Raw genomic sequence first — 22,463 nt, forward strand, 5'->3', positions numbered from 1 at the left:
GGAGAGCTGCTGACCCCACAGGCTGCGTTCAAGAGCTTGTAGCTGTCAGCTTGTGCTGACACACAAGAGTCTTCTTAATATTTTGGAGGGTCAGGGTCACAAAAGACTGCTGCCAATTTTGGAGTTCTCTTTGCAGGGTCACCTCCCAGCCTTAGAGCAGCCTTTGAGACACCTCCTCGCCTTTGAGGTCTGTGGTGTTAGTCTTCCCTTTCCCTTCTGGGGTTGAAGAGCAACCTAGGTAGGATATAACCCTCCTCTCTCCAGGTTCCTCCTTCTCCATTCTTGCCTGTGCCCTGGCTGGCAGGAGCTGTTCCCAAAGGCTGGCTGGGGGACGTGACCTTGTCCCTCTTGGATCTCTGTTCCCATGCAGTGACACCTATTGGCCTGGAGATCAGTCCCTGCCAGGCCATGGGACTAGTGAATGCCTGGAGGAAGGGAAGTGCAGCGCTTTCTGCTGTGTTTGAGCCAGTTCTGTACCTCCTGACGGTCTAAATAACCCGCCCTTCTTACCTGCATCCCAGCCAGGATTAAATGAGTGCTGGCCACAGACTTTGCTAGTTCAGAAGAAACCGATTTTCCCTGCACTTAAGGGAGCAGCCTCTCAAAGTGCTAGCTGACAAACCAAATGCCCAGCAGGGGAACTCGGCCGTCTCTGCCCAGGCACTGCCCTCCCTCAGCACAGGCTGGGGAGATGCAGAAAGTGCAGGCAGGGTGAGGGGGGCACTGTGCAAGTGGCTGATATGCAGACGGGACCTGTCCTCCCACAGGTGATGAGGCACGAGAACTCGAGCGTGTTGGAGCTGGATGGGAAGGAGGTGTCCGTCTTCACCCCCTCCAAGCCCCGCGAGAAGTGGCTCCGCAAGAGGACACACGTGAAGCTGCGGGTGAGGCGGGCTGGGGGCTGCCTCTGCTGCAGCAGGGCACTCTGTCACCTACGGGGGCTTGACTTTTGGGCTGCAAGAACAGTGCTGAAGGCAGCCACCGTGGGCACCTGTGTCTGTCCATGCACTTGCCATGATATATAGACAGAGACATTATGCTGCTGATGTATGTTAGTGATATTTCACTCAGATAGTTGTGAAAGGCACCCAAAAGATCTGTATCAGCAAGGTCTTGGCCTTCACTCCGTGTAAAATGCAGCGAGTGTGGCTGTAGGTCAGGGAAGGAGAAGCAGCTTCTTCCAAAGTTCAAGAACACAAGTCCCATGTGAATGCCCTTCGTTCCCAGGAAATGTCTCTGATTCCTGAAAGAGGGCAGTTCTCTGCTAGAGCTGAAACAATGTCAGCAAATTTCTCTGGCAACTGTTTGTATTGCCTCTTAAATCGAAAGTGTAAGACCTAACGGACAGCAGCAGCATTGCGCATACAAACTGCCTTTTAAATGGGCTCTTCAGCCACGTACATTGCACCTGCCATCGGTGCAGGGCACAAAGTCTCACCTCCCCTACAGGTCAAATTATTTTGTGAAGTTGAGAGCTGTGAGTGAACTGAACTGGGGAGAGGGTGGGGAATGACAGAGAAACCCACACACTGATTTGTGCAGTCGTATTTGGAATTCCCCCTGAGACTGTTTGTCACTGAACTTTTTCTTTTTTTCTTCTTGTTTTGTGTAGAATGTCACAGCCAACCACAGGATAAACGACACCATTGCTAATGAAGATGGGCCCCAGACCTTAACTGGAAGGTTTATGTACGGTCCATTAGATATGGTCACACTCACGGGAGAAAAGGTACAGTCTGCTATGGGGTTGTGCGCCGTGTGGTGAAAAGAGGAGGGGACGGGGGCATAGGCTGCTCCCTCACTGCCTGCTTGGGTTTCCTACCCTTGTGCCTTGGCCCGGTTCCCCTGCTCAAGCTTGGGTGGTGCCTCCTACCAGGGACAGCACTGATCCTGGAGGCTGGCTTTCATTCCAGCATCCCGATGTTCAGTTGCTTCTCAGCTCGGACCTTGCAAAGCACAGAGGGTGGAAGCAGGACCCAGCCCAGCTGAACGAAGGGGCTTGGATGGAAGGTCCCTGTGCTTGGCCCATTGTACAACTCATCTTTATCGCTGTTTTTGACCCAGACTTGCTGTCTCCCCAGGTGGACATCCACATCATGACCCAGCCGCCGTCAGGAGAGTGGGTTTACTTTGACACTGAGATCAGCAACAGCAGTGGCAGAATTTCCTACGTCATCCCTGAGAATCGGCGCCTGGGCATTGGCGTGTACCCTGTCAAGATGGTGGTCAGGTGATGTACCTTGGATGGCTGTGGCTTAGTTTGCAAGAGGACAAAAAAGGCTTGCAACAGGCCATGCGATTGCGTGACAAAGTCATAGACCTGTAACCCAGAACAAAAGAGGAATTTGATAATTGTAGAGTACGGTCCCTCCTTGCGTGGCAGCTCTGATTGTTGGGTGTGTTCAGAGCCTGGTTTGCCAGCAACAGGAGCAAAATGATTTGTACTCTACAGCTATAAAAGGAAGATTCATGTTTTATTCTGCCTTTTACATCATGAACAGGATGGTAATTGAGCTCTGGTTGCAGGAGCTTGCACGCCTTTTGCACCATAGGTGTATGGCCTCACTGTCATCTACAAAACTGCACAGCCGAGCATATTTTAAAGACTATAAACTTGTCCTTGAGAGGCAGAACTTTGTTCTCATGGTAATTCACAGCCCAAGAGGTTTCAGCTCAGCTCCAGTTGCTGGCATTCAGCTTTGGAAGGGGGAGAAGAGGAGCATTTTTTTAGTGGTGAATGCAGCTATGTTCTCCTGGGAGTGTGTTTTGAGTTACTGACGGGCACTGACACCAGGACTCCGGAGCACTATTTCCCACCCTACCTCAACACAGAGTCCTTCCTGCCTTGCCCATCGCTGCTCTAACCGAGGGTAGCACAGCTGTTAGAGCCTTTGGGCCAGGTCTGGGGCTGCTTTGGTGCACTCAGTACTCCTGAAAGAGCCTCAGTATCTTTATACCTATAAATACCTGTTTCCCTTTCAGGGGTGACCACACTTATGCCGACAGCTACATCACAGTTCTGCCGAAGGGGACGGAGTTTGTGGTGTTCAGCATCGACGGCTCCTTTGCAGCCAGTGTCTCCATCATGGGCAGCGACCCCAAAGTCCGCGCTGGAGCGGTCGACGTTGTACGGTGAGTGGCAGGGGCTGGGGCAGTCGGTTTGCTTTGCCCGTAGCATTGCTCTAGGTCTGTAATCCCTGGACTTGTGGGTTTTCTTCTAGGCACTGGCAAGACCTTGGCTACCTCATTATCTACGTCACAGGCCGCCCCGACATGCAGAAGCAGAGGGTGGTAGCGTGGTTAGCACAGCACAACTTCCCCCATGGGATCGTCTCGTTCTGCGATGGGCTCGTTCACGACCCGCTGCGGCACAAGGCCAACTTCCTGAAATCCCTCATCACAGACGTAAGCCTGCGTCTGCTGAAATATGATCGTAGCACGGGTTTAGATTGCTGCTCGTCCAATTGCCCCTGTCAGCACCAGTCTCTTGGCAGCAATGCGACCTGCAGTGGAAGATTAATCTCTGTTCATTTTATTTTCATCCTTTTATTGCTCCACAAAGTGTCTGTGCTGTTAAATTCTGTCATCTCCGCTCTGCACTGTCCCATCTCATCACTGATTCTTCCAACGCCAAATGCCAAGTGAAACAGGGAGCAGTGCCTCCCCTTCCCTGCTCGTGTGCTTTTGTCACCTGCTCAGTGGCTTTCTGTCTGCCCGTCGTGTGACCTGCGGGTCTGAGGTGCCCTTTGGAGGGCGTGGGGCTGCCGCAGGGAGTGGCCTTGCACCACCTACCCTTGACGGGAGACTGCGTAGAGCAGCTTCCCGAGCATTCACCCCAGGGAGGTCGTAATGTCACTCAGCCCAGAGGCTCAGAAAAGCTCCAGGTAAAACAAGCTTTTCTCTGCCTGGCAAGTGAAGTAGCTGTCAGCTTCCAGAGCACTTGTGCCCTGCCTTGAAGAGCAGGGAACCCCCTCATTAACCCTTGGACTCTCACTTTGGCCTGAGCCGTGGAGGCAGGAGCAGCTGTCTGTGACTTGCTGCCACGAGGGCCGTGCTAGCTGCTCTTCCTTGTCCTCTGGGAGGACAAATCTGTGACCAGGGCCAAAGAGTCCATATCTCTGGCTTGCCTGCAGCTCTGGGGGCAAAGCAGCCTGGTCTGTGGTGGCACCAATGTCAGCACCTCCCCTGCTTCAACCCCCTGATGAAGGCTTTGGCCAGGAGCTGCTTTTGCTCTCCGCTGGGAGTGCAGGTGGATGAAGCCCCGCAAGGCAGTTGTGTGTCGCTGCCTGTCCCTTCTCCTTCCGTCCCGCAGCGCTGAGCAGCGGTATCGCGTGTGGCAGCATGGCCAGCGGAGGGGAAGGCTCCGTGCTGCTGATGGCTGCACAGGGGGCTGCAAAACACTCCTCTCCCCTAGTGGCAAGCAGGCAGTGAAGTGTGCGGCATCCCTGCCCCCTGCGGACCTCAAGGCACGGCAGCCGTTCAGCAAGAGGAGATCTGCTTTCCTGTTGCTGTTACTCCTCTTGTTCCGGCCTGTAAACATCCCCGGCTCTGTTAATTAATGCTTTGCTCAGCGGTGCATTATCCAGCTGGGAACTTACATAAGTTATTGACCTGAGATTCCTACGAATGCTGTTTAGAAAAAAAAAAAAAAAGAAGCCCTGCCTGTTGAGCAGCGAGGAGCGCCCGTATGTTCTGACCGCGTGTTGCTTTCTCTCCCTGCAGCTCCACATGAGGATCCATGCAGCGTACGGCTCCACGAAGGACATCTCCGTGTACAGCTCCATCAGCCTCCCGCCCACCCACATCTACATCGTTGGCCGACCCACCAAGAAGCTGCAGAGCCAGTGTCAGGTAGGAGCCAGCTCGTAGGAGCCACCTGGGTGCTGCCCGAAAAGCCAAGGGCCTCCCGTGGGAGGGAGAGCAGTGGGGATGTGGTCACCCTAAAACTGCTCTCTGACCTGGTGCTTTTCAAGACAGGAAGGTCCCATGTAGCAGGGCCTGTCACGTCTATCTGGGTGGCTGCATGTCTTGTTCATCACCCGGTGAACCTGGCACAGCAAAAGCATTCAGCTCCCAGAGCCTAGCGGGGAAACGCGTCCTGTCCCTCTAACGCCTGCCCTTCTCCTCCTTGTCTCGCAGTTCATCACAGAGGGGTACGCGGCCCACCTGGCCCAGCTGGAGTACAACCACCGCTCGCGCCCTGCCAAGAACACCACGCGCATGGCGCTGCGGAAGGGCAGCTTCGGGCTGCCCAGCCAGACGGAGTTCCTGCGCAAGAGGAACCACCTGCTGCGCACCATCTCCGCCCAGCCTTCGGCTGCCGGCAGCGGCAGCGCCGGTCACCGCCCCGAGCGCACCCAGAGCCAGTCCGACAGCGACAAGGAGAGGGACAGGGAACGCAGCCAAAGAAGCATGAGCATCGCCACGGGGTGCTGGGGCCGGAGCACAGCATCCCGCCTGGAGTCTGGCCTCTTGGGGCAGAAGTAGCCAAGCCAGAGCCAGCGACTGTCGGCTGTAGCCACCGGAGGGGAAAACAAAAGGAAAGAGGGACGAGGCCGGCGTTACGGGCTGGAAGGGTAAATATGGTGCTACTCTAATAACATCGTGGTGTTCTGGGAAGAGATGGGATGTTTCCCACGCGGAACGTTCAGGCCTTGCAAGCGGGAGCGTCAGGTTTGTGCAGCATGAGCCCAAGGAACAGCTGGAAATCGGGGGGGGGAAAGTCTCCAGGTCAAGATCGCGCTCTCTCCTGCCTCCTTCTCTTATCCAGGTTTAGTGACTGTAAATATGTGCCTCCTCGCCTTGTTAGCCATCGCTCCGATACGCGTGACCGAGTGCTGTCCTCAGAGCCACAGGAACGGGGATGAGGCTGGGGGAACTTGCTCTTGGTTGTCCCAGGAGTCAGACCGAGGTGCTCTGCCAGTGCTGGCACAGGGTGGGTTTGGGGTTCAGTGAGCGCGCTGCTTCCCCGGCACAGACAGCCCCAAGCGAGGGATTTACCATGGGCTGCACCAGGCAGAGCAACTGAGAGCTTTACCTGTACGAGGAGCTTCAAGTTCAGCCACTTTCGCAAGGAGTACGCGCAGTGGCAAAGCAGAAAGATGCTGTTGGTAGGGGCAGAATGTCGGCAGATTCACGCCCAAGCAAGTGGGGTCGTTATTACTGTTATTTTTTAAAGAGACATTTTAGAAGCTGATGGAATTTAACGTGTTGACCTGTTAAAAGAAGAATACAAGCAACTCTGAGCTGTACAAGCCTCAGACACTTAATTTGCTGTTAAAGTCTCCAAATATTGCTCTATATTATTTTCAAAACTAACTACCATATATTTGCAAGCAGTTCTCATCCAAATGCAGGGTCTGACTCTCAACACCCACCTCTGAGACATTTTGTTCTTCCCAGGTTCTCTCCAAGTTCAGTAGCAGCTTCAATGGGAACCAGACTCGCTTCTTTTACCGGTAGTTACTGAACTGTAAAACCTCATTGTTTTTTGCACTGATGATTTTTAGAATGGAAACCTGTTACCATCTCATGTAGCTACATCTAACTGTTTGTAGTGCATGACGAAGAAATATTGCTAAGCCAGGGTGTGTGTGTGTGTGTATATATATCCATCCACGTGCATATACATATGCCCACACACACACGTATATATATGTATATGTATATATTTAAAAAAAAAAAAAACAAAACTCTGTGCAGAAGTTTTTCCAGCAGTAAGGAGACTGTAAGGAAGTGTGCCAACAGAGTCAGGCGAGCTTAAGAAAAGGCCATATCTTAATTTTCCTGGTGTGTTTCTCGGCGGCTGTGCCTGAGCCGATGGTTTGTGTGCTGCCGGAGTGAGCCAGGGCTGGGTGCGAGGTGACGGGAGCTGCCCGGTGCGTGGGGGAAACCATCGCTGCTGTCCGGCACCCCCCCTGGTAACACCGAGACGCGCACGGTGAGCGGTGTGTCGTGCTGCAGAGGAGAACAGTGCCTAGAGGGGGGGCTCCCAGAAAGCCCCGTAGCCCTGTCCCCCCCAGGTCAGCCTGGCCGGGACTTCTGGCCACGGCAAGGGGCCTGGTTCCCTCCTTGCACACACCTCCCGGGCCAGAGGGGCACCCCCCCGGGGGGCTCGGGGTGCCCATTTACAGCCTCCAGTTGGCCTCTTCACGTGGAGATTTTATAGTCCTACCGAGCTCCTCGACTGTGTGTAACCCTGCTTCCCCCACCACACTTACCTGTATTTATATCACTTTCTACTTACGAGGATCTTATTTATAACAAAATTTTTTAGACTGGCTGCTTCATTTTATTAACTGTTTCAATATGAAGTGCAGGACGGCCGCACTGAGACACACAGCACTGTGAACACTGCTCTGCTACTTGGCTCCAGGCCACAGTAGGCAAACCTAAACTCATCAGGCATCCAAGGCAGACCTCGTGTTCGGGGCGTCGATGCGGACGCAGCGCGCCCGCTGCCTGCGCCGCCAGCGGAGGGACAGTGCTGAGCTGCCTGCGGGGCGCTCAAACCCAGCTGCCCGCCCGCACAGTGCATCTCCCACGTCCTTGCAGCCTGACTGCAAACTGCTTAACCACTTCTCTTTGATAATTATTCAATTGCAGAATGTATCCGATGAGTTTTATTACCGAAAACTGACTTCCCTTTCCGTGGGCCCAGCTAAGCTCTCTCTGAATGTACAGCCGGAGCTTACTGGGTTTCCAAACAATGTGAATCGTCCCACAGCTTTTTGCTAGTCGCATGTTCTATCAAACAGTTGCCATCCGAGTAGGAAGCCAAGCCACAATCCGTCCTGTGAAGTCACCAAACCACATCACAAAACAATTTCTGCAAATTTGGATATGGCCTTTGCAAAATTCAACTTTTCCTCAAAGCCCACGACCAAGGCAGGGTCTGTACATTTTCCAATGCTGATGAGATGTTCACATTTTCTTATGTGTAGATAGTGTAAAACAGAGGCGAATGTAAATGTTCAACATAAAAAGTGGATATATAAAAATGGAAAGTTATTTATTTATGTAGAGGAAGAAATGTCTGGAGGAACTGGAACCTTCAGGGTTTATTAATATTTAAAAATGTAGCTTTTTGTTTCAGGCATTATGTACAAAGCAATTACTTCATGGACCAAGTTAATGTAACTGTCAATGAATGCAGAAGTGCAATATTATCCTCACCTCTCCATCACTTCATGTTTTAAACAGCTACTAACCAGTTAGACTGACAATCATAGCACCTCCGTCCTCATCCTTTATTGAGCTTCTTGAAACTTCCCCGGGTCCTTTCCCCGGCCCCCCATCTGTTGCCATTGTACAAATCCAACATGGAGAAGCAATTGTAGAGCAGGACCTTTATTGCTGCAATAATACCAGATGACGTGGGTGTAGTTACCAGGAAATATGCCAATAAGTTTTCTCCACCGATTCAGTCCATCACAGTCTGCATCAGTCTGTCTTCAGACACCCCCATCTGGCACTCATCTCTCTGAAGCAAAGATCAACGTGCTACTCACTCAAAGAACAATAGCAATAGTTGAATTCTGTGTCTGTAACCTGTTTGTTCTGAGCTGTTTCGGAGAGCGATGCATGTGACCCGATGTCTTTCCACGTGTACGGAAGAGGATCCACTTGGATGCGGTGAGGGAAAGATGAATGTATGATCCCATCCTTACTAAAGGGGCACTGTCAGGTTCAAGACCTAACTTATCTTTGTTACAAAGAACGCGTTTGCTTTGAAATGAAAGCTTATTAAAAGTTTCCCGTACTCCTCCCTGTCGCTGTTGTCTGGGCAGCCACCAGCACGACCGCTGACAGTCGCGCTGCTTCTGCTGCAGCCCACGTCCTGTACTCGCACATTAGCACAATACAGCACGCACTGCACAGGCTGCCTCAGGCTTTTCCTTTTTTTTTTTTTTTCTTCCTTTTTTTTTAATTGTTTCCATGGGAATCAAACTCTGCTGTGGAGCTCAGATTTTTATAAAAAGCAGCTTTTTGTATTACGGAACTATTGGGCCAGACTTTCTACCTGACGCTGTCCCTTTCAAGTCTTTTAAAAAAAAAAAAAAAAAGGACCCCATGCATTCACGCCGAGTTGTTTCCCTGGGTGGCCAGCTCACTCCATCAGATGAGGCGAAATTCTGATACCAAAAACGTTTACAGTGTCCGATACGCGAGCCGAGAGCAGTAACTAGCCAAAGGGTTACTAACAAACGCCCGCTCCGCCCAGCAGCCGCCGTGCTTGCTGTAGCAGCCCCTTCTTCAGGTATTGCCACCGTTTGCTGCATTTCCTATTAGTTCTAGAAGCCTTACGGTCCCTTCCCTGTCCTGAGCACCCTCTGCCTGTCGATACCCTCGACTGTCAATTTTATATTCGACGATGTTAATTATATTTTATTTATAAAAAATTGCTTCGGGGGAGGGGGGGGGGTAACAGACGCGCGTGTGGGGACCCACCAGAGGGCAATGCCCGAGGGCGCCGGCCGCCCACCCGCCCGCGGCCCGGGCCGAGCAGCAGCCCGAGCCGGCGCTCCCGGGCCGCGCTGGGTAGGCCCCTGTGTGCGCAGCACCGTGCAGGTGACGTGCTTGTGTGTGACAAACCTTCTGTACGACTTCCTTCTCCTCCTTGCTGTTAGTGCATCGTTCCAATGCCTGGGTGTGCTTTGTGTACAGTATCATTGTGAGTTACACAGATTAAAAGAAATGGGAAGGCTCGTCTCTCGTCTGCTTCTTTGGGAGCCGCTAGAAACACGAGTCACAAAGCCCGGGACGGGAGCAGGCGCCACTTTAATGGAGGGTTACAGCCGCGAACGCAACACAGTGGGCTTCTGCACGGATCAGTCCCGCAGGACTCATTTGTCCGTTAACTACCACTTTTTTTTTTTAACAGTTTGTAGCTTTATGGACTTTGCAGTGGGGAAAAATGACGGCCGTTTGCATCACAGCTGCTGTGGGCAGGGGCCCCGAGACCCCCCCCAGAGCCTTGCTGCTGCCCAGGACCTGCACTGTGGGAAAGGGGCATGAGTAAAGCCCCTGCCCTGGGGGCACAATGCAGGGTGGCACTCGAGGGCTCAGGCTGGGTGCTGCAGCCTGAGCAGAGCCACGCAGCACCACGGGCGCTCTGCTCCAAGCAGGGTGGGTGAGCACGAAGGGCTCACGAGCTGGGTATGCACAGGGCCACAAGGAGGGGACCGAGAGCAGCCCCTGAAGGGAAGACGTGGCAGCCAGCTGCCAGTGTTGCAGCCCTGGTGCATAGCCCGGCCACAGCGATGCCTCCTGCCAGCCAGAGCCCAGAGCTGAGGGGCAGGAGCACCTCTCGGTGCTGCTGAGCAACTCGGACCTTAACAGGGGCACCAGGGCAAGCAGGACCCAAGCGCGTTACAGCCACACTGGCCCCAGTCAGGAGAGGGGGGAGAGAGGGGGGTTACTGGGAGACGAACCATTAAAGGTGCTCTCCTTCCCAGTCAGTAACTTACAGAGCGGGTGGAAACTGCCCCCGGGAAGCCTCCTGATGCGGTGCTGCCTGCAGGGTTCCACTCGTCAGGGCTCACACCCAGGCTGGTGCCTGCAGAACAGCCCCCGGCACGGCTGGAGCCCAGGCCCTCACTGCAGCATCCCCGTCCGCACCTGGAAGGCCAGCCCGTCCCCCCGGGTGGCTTGCTGGAAAGGGAGAGAGACGGGCGCTCAGAGCACGGCCTTCCCGAGGACAAAAAAACTACCGGCACCCACCTGCTGGGGCCGCTGCAGGGCTGCCAGGGCTCGCTTTGCCCTGGCAGAGTCACTCGGGTCCCCAGGAGGCACAACAACGTCTCTGGGTGCAGCAGCCCCTCTCGGCTGTGGCCACCCCCCACCCTACCCACCAGTAGTCAGTGATGGTGACGAGCCCCCCCCCCCCCCCCATTACCTTGTTAATCTCTTTGTGTCTCTCCTTGCTGACAATTTCTTCTAGAACTTCTCCATCTCCCTTAATAAGCCTGGAAGACAAGGACAGGGCCACGAGTTGTGACAGCTACTGCTTCAGACCCAGCCTCTGCAAAACCCCTTCCTTATTTTTTTTTTTTTTTTTTTTTTTACACTGAATTCAGGTCTGCTCCTGACTGCCCAAAGCACGCAGGGGCCATTCATAAATGGGAGCCAGTTTGGGCCTGAAAGGCAGCCAGGTCCCAGAACATCTTGCCTGAGCAAATTTCCAGCAGTGTCAGAGGCAGCTCCCACCTCCAACCACAAGCAGGAATTAATTGTCTTCATTACGTGCCTACCGGGGAACTGACCTTAGTTCCACACCTCCCTAAGCCCCGCAGGCTGCCTTCTATTTTAAGACCGGGCTTGTCATGCCCAATTCTCTTCAGCATGATGTTTTCTGCTCGCTGGGAGGATGCAGTTTATTAAAAACTGGGTCATTCCTAGTTGGCAGCTAAACGAACTTCAGGCTGACTGTCTGTAACCCCAAGCAGAACACGCTCCCTGCCCACTCAGCCCCAGGTGCTAACGGGCTGAGCATTGGCTGGGAGCGGCGGCACTTTTCAGCTCTGAAAGGCAGGAGCATGAAGCGGGGGGGGGGGGGGGGGGGGGCAGTATGGAGGCACCATCACCCGTCTGGTTCCTGATTTGCAGGGGCAGGGCCCTGTTTAATGGGAAACAGCTGAACCAGTCACACCCCAAGGAATAAATAAGAAGGAGCTCTGCTGCCTGCAGCTCCCTGCTGGGAGGCAGCCCAGTGCCCTTTACATGGGGACCCAGCACGATGTCACATTTCAGTGCCCAACGTGCCACCTGCAGGGCTGACGGGAGGGATCTGCGAGGCCTCAGCTCAGGCCTTTGCTGCCACAGGGGACGTGGCTCCGTGCAGGCACTGCAGTGCTGCAGAACGGCCTCCTCCAGGCCTCCACCCCACAACGCCTGGGTGGGGACGTGCTGCTTCCTTTCTACCCCAAGGGCCCATACCTGGTTCTCCCCGTTTCGGGGTCCACGACTCTCCGTATGACGCTCTGCCTCGCGTCCCATTCTTCCTTCGTCATCGGCTTCATAGCCTGGATGCGGGATTTCTGTTCGTCTGTCAGGACTGGAAGGTGTCAAGATAGTCAGAGCTGTGCTCGTGGGGCACCGCAGCGCGCCTGCAACGAGCAGCCAGGAACGCAGCACCGGATCCACGGCGGTGCTTCTGGTTCAGTGACAAACCACACCAAGGAATGGCTGCTGCACGGCCCCAAAGCTCTGCCAGGTTGGTACTGCTGACTGTGTCTTTTCACTTGGCTTCTCTGTTTCCACTTTACAGCCACAATTAGAGCTAAACAACTCACCAATCTATGCCCGTAGCTCCTTACTTTTACTTGGTGTTGCTCAAAGGCAGCCACTTAGGAGGGAGGAGAGTCAGGGACTGCTCTGTGCACAGCTCTGCTACTGACACTCCGCGTGGATCCCACAGGGGGGACATGCAGGGGCCTTTCCCCAGTGCACTGTTTTGAGCTCTGGCTAAGCAGGAGGGAAATGCGATCGTTACCTGGCCCGGAGTCCACCAGCGACTCCTTCTGCCACTGCTCCAGCGAGGGGCCGGGCACCACTTCTGCCTTGGCTCTCTCCTCCTTAGCTTTTTCTTTTGACTTCTTTTTGGATTTCTTTTTTATTCTCTTCTTCTTCTTCTTTTTCTCTTTGTGTTTTGCTTGCTTCTTTTTGCTGTGTCGACTCTTCTTTGCTTTGGGCTCACTGTCACTGGAGTCCTCGGAAGAGGAGCTGGAAGAAGACGAAGACGAGGAGGAGGAGCTGGAGGAGGAAGATGTCTCAGAGGAAGACGTGCTTGCCTTCCTCTTCTTTTTGCTCTTTCCTTCCTTCTTCTTTTCTGCAATGCATAAGAAGAGGGTGAGCAGAGCAGCTCTGGCCCCGTGGCAGCAGGGATTCCCGTTATCCCCTGCAGTTGTTGCTGCCCTGCTCTCCCAGCCCGAAGACGAAGTCCCCGGGGCAAAGCCCCTCTGTGCTGCCGCCAGGAACACGTCGGGGTGCGGAGCCGCTCTGCCAGCGCAGCGCGAGGAGGGGGCCGCAGGGCTCTGCACCTGCTAGAGCCCCACCAGAACGGGCGCGAAGCGCGCGCTGACGTGACGGACAGCGATTCAGCTGCAGGCAGGGATCCTCTTCTCCCACCCGGGCCCCCCCTTTGTCCACCTGCCCCCGAGAAAACCTGGTAAAAAGGTGGGGTCGCGGACCTCTCCCCACCTTCCTTCGCGGCTGCTGAGCTCGACCTGCGCCCGTGAGGCCCTGAGGGCCGCCTCCCTGGCGAGCCGCTGCCGGGCTGCGGGTCCCTGCCGCTCTTCCTGCGCTTCTCCTTCCTCCGCTGCCGGCTGCGAGAGGGGCTCCGGCTCCGCGATCGCTTCCGTGACTGGCTGCGGGCCATGGCGCCTCCGCCCCTGCGGGGACAGCGCCGTCAGCATCCCCGAAATTGCCCGGGCCCGGCGAAGCCCGGCCGGCCTCGGCCAGCCGTGTGACGGCCTCGTCCCCGGGCAGCCACCAGCGCTCCGGGGGACGGCGCTGCTCTGCTGCGCCCAGCCCGGCCCGCTCCCAGGGCCCCCGGTTAATTGGGGGCACGAGGACCCCCGGTTAATCACCGCCCTGACGCCCGCAGCACACCTCGACGCCCCCCCCCCAGGATCACAGGGAGCCACCAGGGGCCGCCGGCGGCCCCTTTAAGAGGGGCGCGGCCCCTTTAAGAGCTCGGCCCCGGCCGCGCGGCCCCTTTAAGGCCCCTTTCACCCGCCCCCCGGTGCCGCCGCCGCGCGCATGCGCCCTCCTCCCCTCCCGCGCCCCCCCCCCCCCCCACGGCCTCACCGCGGGCCGGGGCCGCGCCGCCGCCGCTCCTCCGGCCCGGTCCCGTCCCCCCCCTCACTTCCGGTCCCCATCGCTCGGTGCCGGCCGGCAACAGCGCCGCGCTCTTTGGTTCCGGGGTTCGGCCGGGCCCATCGCTGGTGCCCCATTGTTGGTTGGTGCCCCACTGTTATCGTCCCACTGTTATCGTCCCACTGTTATCGTCCCCTTGTTGGTGCCCCACTGTTATCGTCCCACTGTTATTGCCCCATCCAGCCTTCCCCAGGTCCTGCCGCCACAAAGCCCCCTCACTGCAGCTCCTGCAGGTGAATAAGGGAGTAATTGAATAACGGGAAAGCCCCTCCAGACACTGGGGCCCCCTGGGGAGGAGCTGGGTACTGCCATGGGCGTTCTGCGGTTCCACCTGTCCCAAGGGAGTCACATTCCCGCCCTCGCTTCCCTCTGCAGAGCCCGGCTGTGCTGCAGGTACCCCCCCAGCTCTCTCCCCAAGGCCCGTTCCCCCTCGCTTACTCGACGCTCGCAGCATCTCTGAGAGGGAAATCCCTGCTCAGAAGAGCTCGTGGAGCCCTCGAGGCACCCCCTCAGCCGCCCCAGGGGATCAACGCTTCCTGTGCTGCTCCTGAGGGATTTTTCTGCGCCTGCGTTAGGCAAACCTCCGGTGGTGATAACTCCACACCATTCCCAGCAGCCTGTTCTGAGCTCAGTTTGGGGCAGATCTCTCACTGCTGCCCCACAACCAAAAGCTTTTCTCCTGGAAGAGGCCAGGACTCCCCGCAAATAGCAGAGAAGTGGCAGATTTCGGGTTTTATTGCACTGTTTCTGTGGGGTATGTGGTTTTATTGCACTGTTCTTTTCCATTTACAGAGCCTTGCAATGCTGCTGTTGGCACAGAGGTCTCCACAAAGGCCAAGCAGCTTCACTTATTTTTCCTGTACCCCTGAAAATATTCACAGAGCCCTTGCAGTGACTCCAGCTGAAGGCTTTCCACATCTTCCAAGCATCCCTCCACCATGCCGAGGGGGAGCCCTTGCCTGCCTGAGTACCAGCAGGGGACGCAGCCGGCTTCCCCAGCCCAGCAGGACTGGTTCTGCATCCCCTGCCAAGGTGACAGCGACTTGTGACGTGACTCACGCATCCACCAGAGTCTGTCAGTGCAGCCCGAGAGGACAGAAAGCAGCTTCAGGCAACTTGGTCCGAAGAAATCATGCCCTACCACCTGCTACCACAGCGAACAGAGATCCACAGTCTCAGGGACGTCATCCTCAGTTTCCGTGAAGCCGTCTCCGAACCCCTCTGCTTCGACCAGCTCGGGCTTCTGGTTGCACATGGGGCAAAGCCGGTTGCGGATGGTGGAGGCTCTCATCCAGACGATGAGGTTCCAGCGTTCCCCCGAGGCGATGGGGAGCGCCCCGTGGATCTGCCCTCCTCTGTGTAACAGCCCCTGCGTCCCCACGTGTTCGACCTCGATGTAGTTCGGCACAGGGCTGGGATCCTGGAACAAAGGGAGGCGGGTACAGCATTACACCAGGAAGTCCCTGAAGAACAGTGTCCAGCGAGTTGAAATTCTGACTTCTTAAACAAGCAACAGGGAGAGGATGGGCTGTACCTCAAACGCACCACTTCAGTGGTGGCCGGGCAGCAGTTTGGTACAACTGCTTTCAGGTAAGGCATTCCCACTGACAGGTCCAGAGGGAACTTAAAGACAGTTTCAATCACATAACTCTTTCACCAGTGTATGGTGTTTTTTTTAACCCCTCTCTTGTGAAGAATCCCGAGAACAGGGGTTACAGAATTACGCGTAAGTCTCACATGAAGTAAATGACTTCTTTCCCTCTCTCTCAGCACCTCCCTGCTCGTTATGTCCCTTAAGGGAAGATGGGTTGGTTTGTTTCACTCCAGCTTCTCCTACAACAGCTCTCTCCTCTCTGAATTGGCTGCAGTTAGCTTGAACATTGAGATCTTGTTTGCAGCAGAAAAGGTTCCTGTATAACCACTACATTTTTTAAAAGGGGAAGGGACAGGGTGGATTTGACTGTCAGAAGCGAACAACTGTGGTTTAGAACAGTTTGTGCCTTGAAATTGGGATTAGGGGGGAACAGAAGCAGGACCCAGGTGAGGAATGTGCCCAGTACCTGTCTGAAGTCCCCGAAGTACAAGTTGCCTTCTGTGAAGTCTTTTCCCAGCGAAACGTTTAAGGTGACTTCTGCGTTATCATAGTGAGAGCTCAGATCCAGGTCTTCGTGCAGCGCGTACTTGACCACGAACGCCTTGTGGCTGTCCAGGCAGGCGCCCCCAAGTCGGGGTAAAGCAGAGCCGTAATGGGCCGCAGGTATTTCTCCCGCAGGGGCGTGATGAAGTTTTCATCCATCCCTATCTCGTTGAGCAAGACCTGCCACAAAGAGAGGAGCTGGGAGCAGCTGACCAACAGCTGGTTTCCCTGCTGCTTCATCAGAGAAGCTGCAGAGCTGCCTTGTCCTCTTCCAACGCTGCTGCTTGCTCAGATAAAGAACCAAAGAACAAAGGACTCCAGCTACAGGGAGAGGAAAGAAGATCAGGTGGAAAGCGGTGGTGAAAAGAGTAAAATCAAAAGGTGAGTGTTCTTTAGAAACAGACGCCTCGATTTAAATGTGTATTGTTTAAATGCAACGTGCTCTTTGCTCTGAGATAGCAGCTCCCATGCCCTTTCCCTGCCTTTCCCTGTCCTTTTGTCTCCGGACAAGTCACGCACGTTCCCTCAGCGCTTTCACTTTAAGGAGGCTGTACCCAAACAAAGCTGTACTCAGAGTATAGACATTTTGGAACAGAAAGGACGGTGAAGCGAGGTATACAAAGTCTGCTCACGAACACTCCCCCTAAAGAAGCACGAGAGCTGCTGAGTCCTACCCCGTAGTTATTCATGCTGTTTGGGCCTGCCCTTCGGCATGTCCGACTGCTCAAAGTTCTCCAGCTCCTCAACAAAGGCTCTGCAGAACTCCTCCGTGAACACTGGCAGCCGATAGATCCTCTTATCTGCCAAGAGAAGGGAGATGCTCTGTGCTGGGCAAAAAAAACAGGCAGGAGTGTGCTTGGCCGTTGTGCTGCCGAGCTAGACCGTGCTCGTGTTGGTGAGAACGCAGCACCCACACGCTTCGCGTCGTGCTCCAGCTGCTCAAAGGCTTGGCGCTGGTCCTGAGGATCGGCTCTGGGATGTATTTGTTATTTTGCACGCTGGCCCCTTGCTTCCAGGCTTCTCCAGCCAGCCGTGAGCCCTGGCACCGATTTAAATGCCTGCTGTAGGTGCCACAGAAATGCTCTGAGAAGCTCTGGAGAGCAGAGCTCTGCACGCACACACATTTTTCTCTGTTTTGAGGAGACAACTTTTCAGCTTTTGTCAGCGTTTCTGGTCGGAAGAGAGCTTCATGAATGCCACCAGGAAGTTGAAAACCCAGATCTCTTTTAAAAAGCCTGAAAGCCAGACTGAAAATATTTCAGCTCAGACTAACCTAGGGGGATTGTCTGAAATGGGAAAGCACTGGGGAGGGAAAACCAAGCCCCCCTAGTAAACAGGATTCCTTCAGCGGGCTCCCCTGTGAGGTTACGGTACAACCAAAACCCCAGCCCTGCTGCAGCGAGAGCCTCTGCTGAGACATCAGCAGGCTGGGACTGGAAAGGCAGAACACAGGATCTCATCCAGAGCACAACTGCTGCACAACACTGCCTCTCCAGAGACTCTCATCAGGCAGAAAATAACATCCTGCTCGTCTCGGCTGTGTATCAAATCCGAGCTATTAAAGACAGGGCTTGAAAACAGCTGTCATCGCTGAGGCTCGGCGTCACGCGGGTGCTCTTTGTCGATGATGGGTTGGGTTTTTTTTTACCTGAGAAGGACTCGGTGTAGCGCAGGAGGCCATCGAGATGAGCATCTGGTGAACTGCAGTAGCTAACGATTTCTAAAAATTCCGGGGCCAGGAATGAATCCTGGCATCCAGGGAAGGAAGACAAATACAAACAGACACACAATTAGCTTGCACTGTCTTTTACAGCCCCAGAGGGAAACGGGCTTCCACAAAGGCACAGAAATTTTATAGAGTCTAGGGAGCAAGGCTGATGGTGACACTTGGGTTACCTTTGTGGCGGAAAATGATACTGCTGTCTTTAGTGGTTTAGTAAATTGCGTTTTCCTGTAGTTCATGGGTATTTCTAAATATAACCGACCAGATTTATCCGTAGCACGACGGGAAAGAGCCTGACTCACAGCATGGACACCTAATGGATAAATGCAAAGTCATTCCTAAAGGATTTCGCATCTTGTCCTGGCCTCAGCACAACAGAGCAACTTGGCGGGGGGGTGCACACAGGCAGGCAGCCTGCTGCCACCCTCCAGCTGAGAGCAACTCGGAACTTCTCTGTGTGTTAGGGGCACAAACGCTGATTTCTGTAGCTGTCCCTCAGCCTTCACTAACCCTGTGTGCCGCAATGACGCTTCAGATCCAATACTGATGGTATTCTGAGCTCAGTACCCGGTGCTGGTGCAGCTTCAACAACGAATGACCCTCATCTGGCTACAAACCTGGCAGAATCCTGCCTGGAGAATGAGCCAGGGTGCCACAGCTCTAAAACTGTGCATAATCCCGATGATAAGAGGGCTCCCTACTGCAAAAATAAACTCTCAGCCAGCTCCCTGGGTGCAAAACAGATTTCAAACCCAGTGTCTACCTGAAGAATGTACACTTCAGGGTGTTTTCGTTTGTAACGGCTGGCGATGATGGCTTTGCGTTCTGCCGACTGATGGATTAACTGCTTTCTTCTCTGCACTTCTGCCTCGATCTAGGAATAAACAAAAAGCATCTCGTTAGAAAATCAAAATGGGTAACTAAAACAATTCAAAGAACCTGCTCATTGTTTCAAACCAGCTATTTTTGTTTAGGGTACCTCTGGAAGACAGTGCGTGCCTTTGCTTTTCTGTAGTCAAGACAAGCCCTATAAATATTTAAAAATTCAAATGCCTAAGAGAGATTTGAGACATATTCTCACAGCGGATGGCTTAAAAAAATAACTGAAGTCTTTCCACAGATGTGTCATGTGGAGCTGCAAGTTTTCAACCCTTTCAGGCATTTCTGACACCTCGTGAGTCACCGGCCTACGCCTTGAGAGTCTGGCTTATGTTCTGCCAGTACAAGCGTTGTCCAGGATGAAGACATTTGCTAGGAAGGAGACCAGACTTGTCAGGAAAGGATTACTGCTAAGTGCTGTCAGAACAGGCTGATCTGTCATCGCAGACCAAACAGCTGGAGCAGCAGCTGATTTGGGTAACTTTTCGCCTTTAATAACCCGCCGTGAGGTTAGTTACAGCATGCTTTAGGAAAATGAGGAAGGAGGGGTGAGGTTGGCGGCGGCTGTGTGACAGCTCGCTGGCGTGGGGAGCCAGGGAACCGAGCAGGATCACGGAATTGTTAGGGTGGGAAATGAGATCCGAGGTCACCTGATCCAACATCCCCCTGCCACCAGTGTCACCACTGAGCCACGTCCCTAAGCACCACGTCCAACCTTTCCTTGAACACCCCCAGGGATGGTGACGCCACCACCTCCCTCGGCAACCCGTCCCCATACCTAACCACTCTTTCTGACAGAAACGTCTCCGAATTCCCAACCTGAACCTCCCCTGGCGCAACGTGAGGCCGTTCCCTTTACCCTACCACAGCTACCTGCGACAAGAGACCAACCCCCAGCCCCCCACACCTCCCTCTCAGGCAGTCATAGAGCAGCAACGAGGCCTCCCCCGGCCCCCCCCGCCCCCCCCCCCGTCTCCCCGCCGCTCACCTCCCGCACCACGGCCTCGAACACCTCGGGGCTGCCGCAGCCCCGCTCCCTCAGCGCCTGCAACCCACAGGGCGGTGAGCAGCGACCCGGGAGGGGACCCCGAGCCCCCCCGCAGCCCGCAGCCCGCAGCCCTCCGCCGTTACCGTCCCGTAGTCGTTGCGGAGCTGCTCGCGGTGCCGGTAGCGGACGTGCAGCCCGCAGCGCCTCACGAAGAGGTTGTCCGAGAAGAAGCAGGAGCAAGCCCGGAACTGCCGGGCCGCCGCCATGTTTCCGCCCGGACCGTGAGCGCCGGCTCCCGGGCGGGTCCGCCCGCCTCCGGAGGAGGGGCGGAGGTCCGGTGTGAGGGCGCGCTCCCGTCAGGGTGCGCGCTCACCGGGGGGAGGAGGGGGGGAGGCGGGAGCGCGCGCGCGCGCGAGGCCCCGTCACGGTCCCCTCAGCCCAGGCATGGAGGCGGCGCTGCAGGTGGCCGAGGAGGAGGTGGTGGCGGCGGCGGCGGCCGAGCCGGGCGGCCCCAGCAGCAAGTTCGCCGACATCCAGCGGCTGCTGGCCGAGGGCTGCTTCCCGCCCAGCTTCTGCTCCATCCAGAGGAAGAACCTCAAGCGCTACGCCCAGAAATTCGTCCTCGACGGTGGGCAGCGACCCTCCCCCCCCCCACCACACACACAGCCGCCTCACGGAGGGGGGAGGGGGGAGGGGGGGGGCACGGTGCTGACAGGAATTCTCCACCCCCCGGGGGTCTGTGAGGTGGTTTTGGGATGGGGGGGGCCTCCAGGTGGTGGGGGGGGGGGGGGGGGGGGTGGTGATGCTGCCCGTAGCAGGGTTTTGTCGCTGTGGGGTGGGGGATTTTTGTGGGGTTGGGGCAGGGGGACAGCTGCCACAAGGCGCGTGACACGAAAATGTCTTCTCTCTGCCATCCGCAGGCGGCTGCCTCTACTACGTGGGGCCCAAGAAGGAGGAGAAGCGCGAGGTGATCGTGGACCCCGAGCGCAGGCGGCAGGTCTTCCTGGAAAGCCACTTCACCGAGATCGGGAACCACCTGGGCCAGAAGAAGACCGTGCACCGCATCCAGAGCCGGTACTACTGGCTGGGCATCGTGAAGGATGTGGTGGACTGGGTGAGTGCGGCACCACCAGCGTTTCCCAAGGCGTTCAGGCAGGAGACCCCAGAGAGCAGCTGGAGGAGCCCTAATGCAGGGGTGGTTTCAGTTCTGGTGCTCTTGCTTTGAAGCCACCTGCTAGGTGAAACTGCTGGAACAGCCTGAGACAGCTGGATAAATTGGGTGTCTTTCCCCTGAGCCTGAGAAAGCCTACACAGGTAGGCATCCTCATGCAGGGCACTTTTGGCCAGCATGGGAACTGGGATTGGCTTTGAGCAGGATGGATTCCTGCCAGAGCTCCTCAGGTCGCTAAACTATTGCAATGAGAGGTGCTTGTTGTTTCTGTCAGCTCCTCCGGGCTGCTGTGCCTCGCCCGGAGTATTGCTGAAAGTCCCCTGCAGCAGGGCTCTGTGGCACGGCCTGCTTTGGAGAACCGCAGTTACGTTGCATGATCCAAGAGCCCATGCCCCTCCAGCACCTTGGGGCTGACAGTTTTTCTAGCCAGTAGAAGAAGTTTAAAATACAGTAAATATTTGCTCCAAAGTGGGGTGAGAAATGTCTTTGCTATAGATCATATTCAGAAAGTTGGTTATTGTGTCTGCAAAAGCTGTCTGGGTGAGTTTTGTCAGAGGTGAGCTGTGTCAGCCTGTTGTCTTTTGTCCTCTTTCTCTTTTGTCCCATTATTTTTATAGGGTAGAAGGAAGCTGCTCACAGTTACTGCCCCTCCTACCCATCCATAACCTGTTCAGTCTGAATCTGACAGAAATTGTGAGCCTATTTTATAGTCCTTTGATACGAATTTTTCCTTTTCCAGATCAAAATGTGCGAAACGTGCCAGAACGCGGAGCACAACAAGAACGTATCGCGGAAAGCCAGACCTGTTAAAGTGGAATCTCCCTGGGAAGTGCTGGGATTAGATGTTCACGGTGAGTGTTTGCGGCTGTCAAACAGGCTCTTCAAGGCTTCCGCGCCAGCCATCAGGAAGCGTGGCAGACTTAGGGCCACACGTGAGTGAAAGCCACCTAGCTCTGCGGTGAGGAGGTGTCACGGAGGCCGTAGCAGCTTACCGAGGTGCAACCTGATCCAGTGACTGGCACGGTTCCCACTCGACACACAATGGGAGTTGTGGGTGTGCATTACTTCTCAGGATTGAGGCTGTGGTGGGTGGATTTTTGATGACAAAGGTCACAGAGTTGTACTGTCTAAATGGCAGTGCCAAACAGAATCGGGGTTGTTCGCCTTGTCGCAGCGATCGTTTTGCTGGGTTCGGTTTTTACCTTCCTCATTTGGGCGATGGTATGGCATCACGTTGATTTTTCTTGGTGCTTGTTTATGCAGGACCTTTTCCTGAGACAAGCCAGAGCAATACACATGTCCTCCTTGTGACCGACTATTTCACTAAGTGGATTGAGGCTGTTCCTCTGCAGAAGAAAGATCCCTTGTCAGTGGCTAAAGCCCTAGCTACAATTTTTTACAGGTGGGCTCTTCTCTTGTTAGTTACACTGCGCCTCTGCAGTGAGGTGGGGCACGCTGGGAAGTGTTGCAGATAAAATCCGTGTCCACAAGATGGTTCCCCACAAAAGCACGCCCTCTCTCCCGCAGGAGAGGTCATGCAGTGCCTCGCAGTTGCTCTTTACAAAGTGCTTGGGAGCAGCTTGGTGTCCTCCTGTTAGCAGGGGAAGGGAGAAAGAGGCAGAAGTGATTCTCTGTGTAGCTCCAAGGTCAGGAGAGTTTGTGCCCCAGTTCCCTGCAGAAGCTCGAA

The 22,463-nt window shown here is 55.1% G+C and overlaps 3 protein-coding genes across 15 annotated transcripts in view; 1 reads left to right on the top strand and 2 right to left on the bottom strand.

Annotated features, from left to right (window-relative positions):
• PITPNM2 (phosphatidylinositol transfer protein membrane associated 2) overlaps window positions 1-9,048 on the top strand; it is a 135,533-nt gene extending 126,485 nt beyond the window's left edge. For 7 of the 10 annotated variants that reach the window (XM_035564934.2, XM_050714140.1, XM_035564933.2 and 4 more), the window contains 7 exons: window positions 768-884; window positions 1,613-1,729; window positions 2,082-2,230; window positions 2,983-3,132; window positions 3,222-3,405; window positions 4,723-4,851; window positions 5,140-5,538. In XM_035564934.2, the coding sequence (XP_035420827.1) occupies window positions 768-884; window positions 1,613-1,729; window positions 2,082-2,230; window positions 2,983-3,132; window positions 3,222-3,405; window positions 4,723-4,851; window positions 5,140-5,487 (1,194 nt within the window). In that variant the 3' untranslated portion in view covers window positions 5,488-5,538. Of the gene's footprint in view, window positions 1-767; window positions 885-1,612; window positions 1,730-2,081; window positions 2,231-2,982; window positions 3,133-3,221; window positions 3,406-4,722; window positions 4,852-5,139; window positions 6,674-8,202 lie in introns of those variants that run through there. The other 3 variants (XM_035564931.2, XM_035564930.2, XR_007708940.1) reach the window with 2 other exon arrangements.
• On the bottom strand, window positions 8,231-14,418 carry ARL6IP4 (ADP ribosylation factor like GTPase 6 interacting protein 4). 4 transcript variants are annotated; one of them, XM_035564939.2, is made up of 6 exons: window positions 14,317-14,396; window positions 13,201-13,391; window positions 12,494-12,829; window positions 11,938-12,055; window positions 10,898-10,967; window positions 8,231-10,653 (listed from the first exon to the last, which is right to left on the bottom strand). In XM_035564939.2, the coding sequence occupies exons 2-6, from the start codon at window positions 13,376-13,378 to the stop codon at window positions 10,597-10,599; spliced, it is 759 nt and encodes a 252-aa protein (XP_035420832.1). In that variant the 5' UTR covers window positions 13,379-13,391; window positions 14,317-14,396; the 3' UTR covers window positions 8,231-10,596. The 4 variants fall into 4 exon arrangements, with proteins under 4 accessions (XP_035420832.1, XP_035420830.1, XP_050570103.1 ...); XM_035564937.2 differs by lacking the exon at window positions 14,317-14,396 and adding an exon at window positions 13,810-13,943; XM_050714146.1 differs by lacking the exon at window positions 14,317-14,396 and adding an exon at window positions 13,612-13,673.
• A 166-nt stretch (window positions 14,419-14,584) lies between these two features.
• OGFOD2 (2-oxoglutarate and iron dependent oxygenase domain containing 2) lies at window positions 14,585-19,922 on the bottom strand. The gene is given in 9 exon segments (XM_050714143.1): window positions 14,585-15,298; window positions 15,939-16,102; window positions 16,105-16,195; window positions 16,690-16,713; window positions 16,715-16,815; window positions 17,664-17,763; window positions 18,502-18,612; window positions 19,606-19,662; window positions 19,749-19,922. Coding segments are annotated over 9 exon segments (1,044 nt in total). The 5' UTR covers window positions 19,872-19,922; the 3' UTR covers window positions 14,585-15,025.
• Between the last annotated feature and the right edge of the window lie 2,541 nt (window positions 19,923-22,463).

The sequence above is a fragment of the Cygnus atratus genome, chromosome 17 (genome assembly GCF_013377495.2).
Source record: "Cygnus atratus isolate AKBS03 ecotype Queensland, Australia chromosome 17, CAtr_DNAZoo_HiC_assembly, whole genome shotgun sequence".
Classification (NCBI taxonomy): Eukaryota; Metazoa; Chordata; class Aves; order Anseriformes; family Anatidae; genus Cygnus; species Cygnus atratus.

Coding starts and splice junctions, on each gene's coding strand:
- ARL6IP4 (XM_035564937.2), bottom strand. CDS start 13,880: ATGGGGACCGGAAGTGAGGGGGGGGACGGGACCGGGCCGGAGGAGCGG. Junction 12,830..13,200: donor CTCAGCAGCCGCGAAGGAAG/GTGGGGAGAGGT, acceptor TATGCATTGCAG/AAAAGAAGAAGGAAGGAAAG. Junction 12,056..12,493: donor GCTGGTGGACTCCGGGCCAG/GTAACGATCGCA, acceptor GACACCTTCCAG/TCCTGACAGACGAACAGAAA.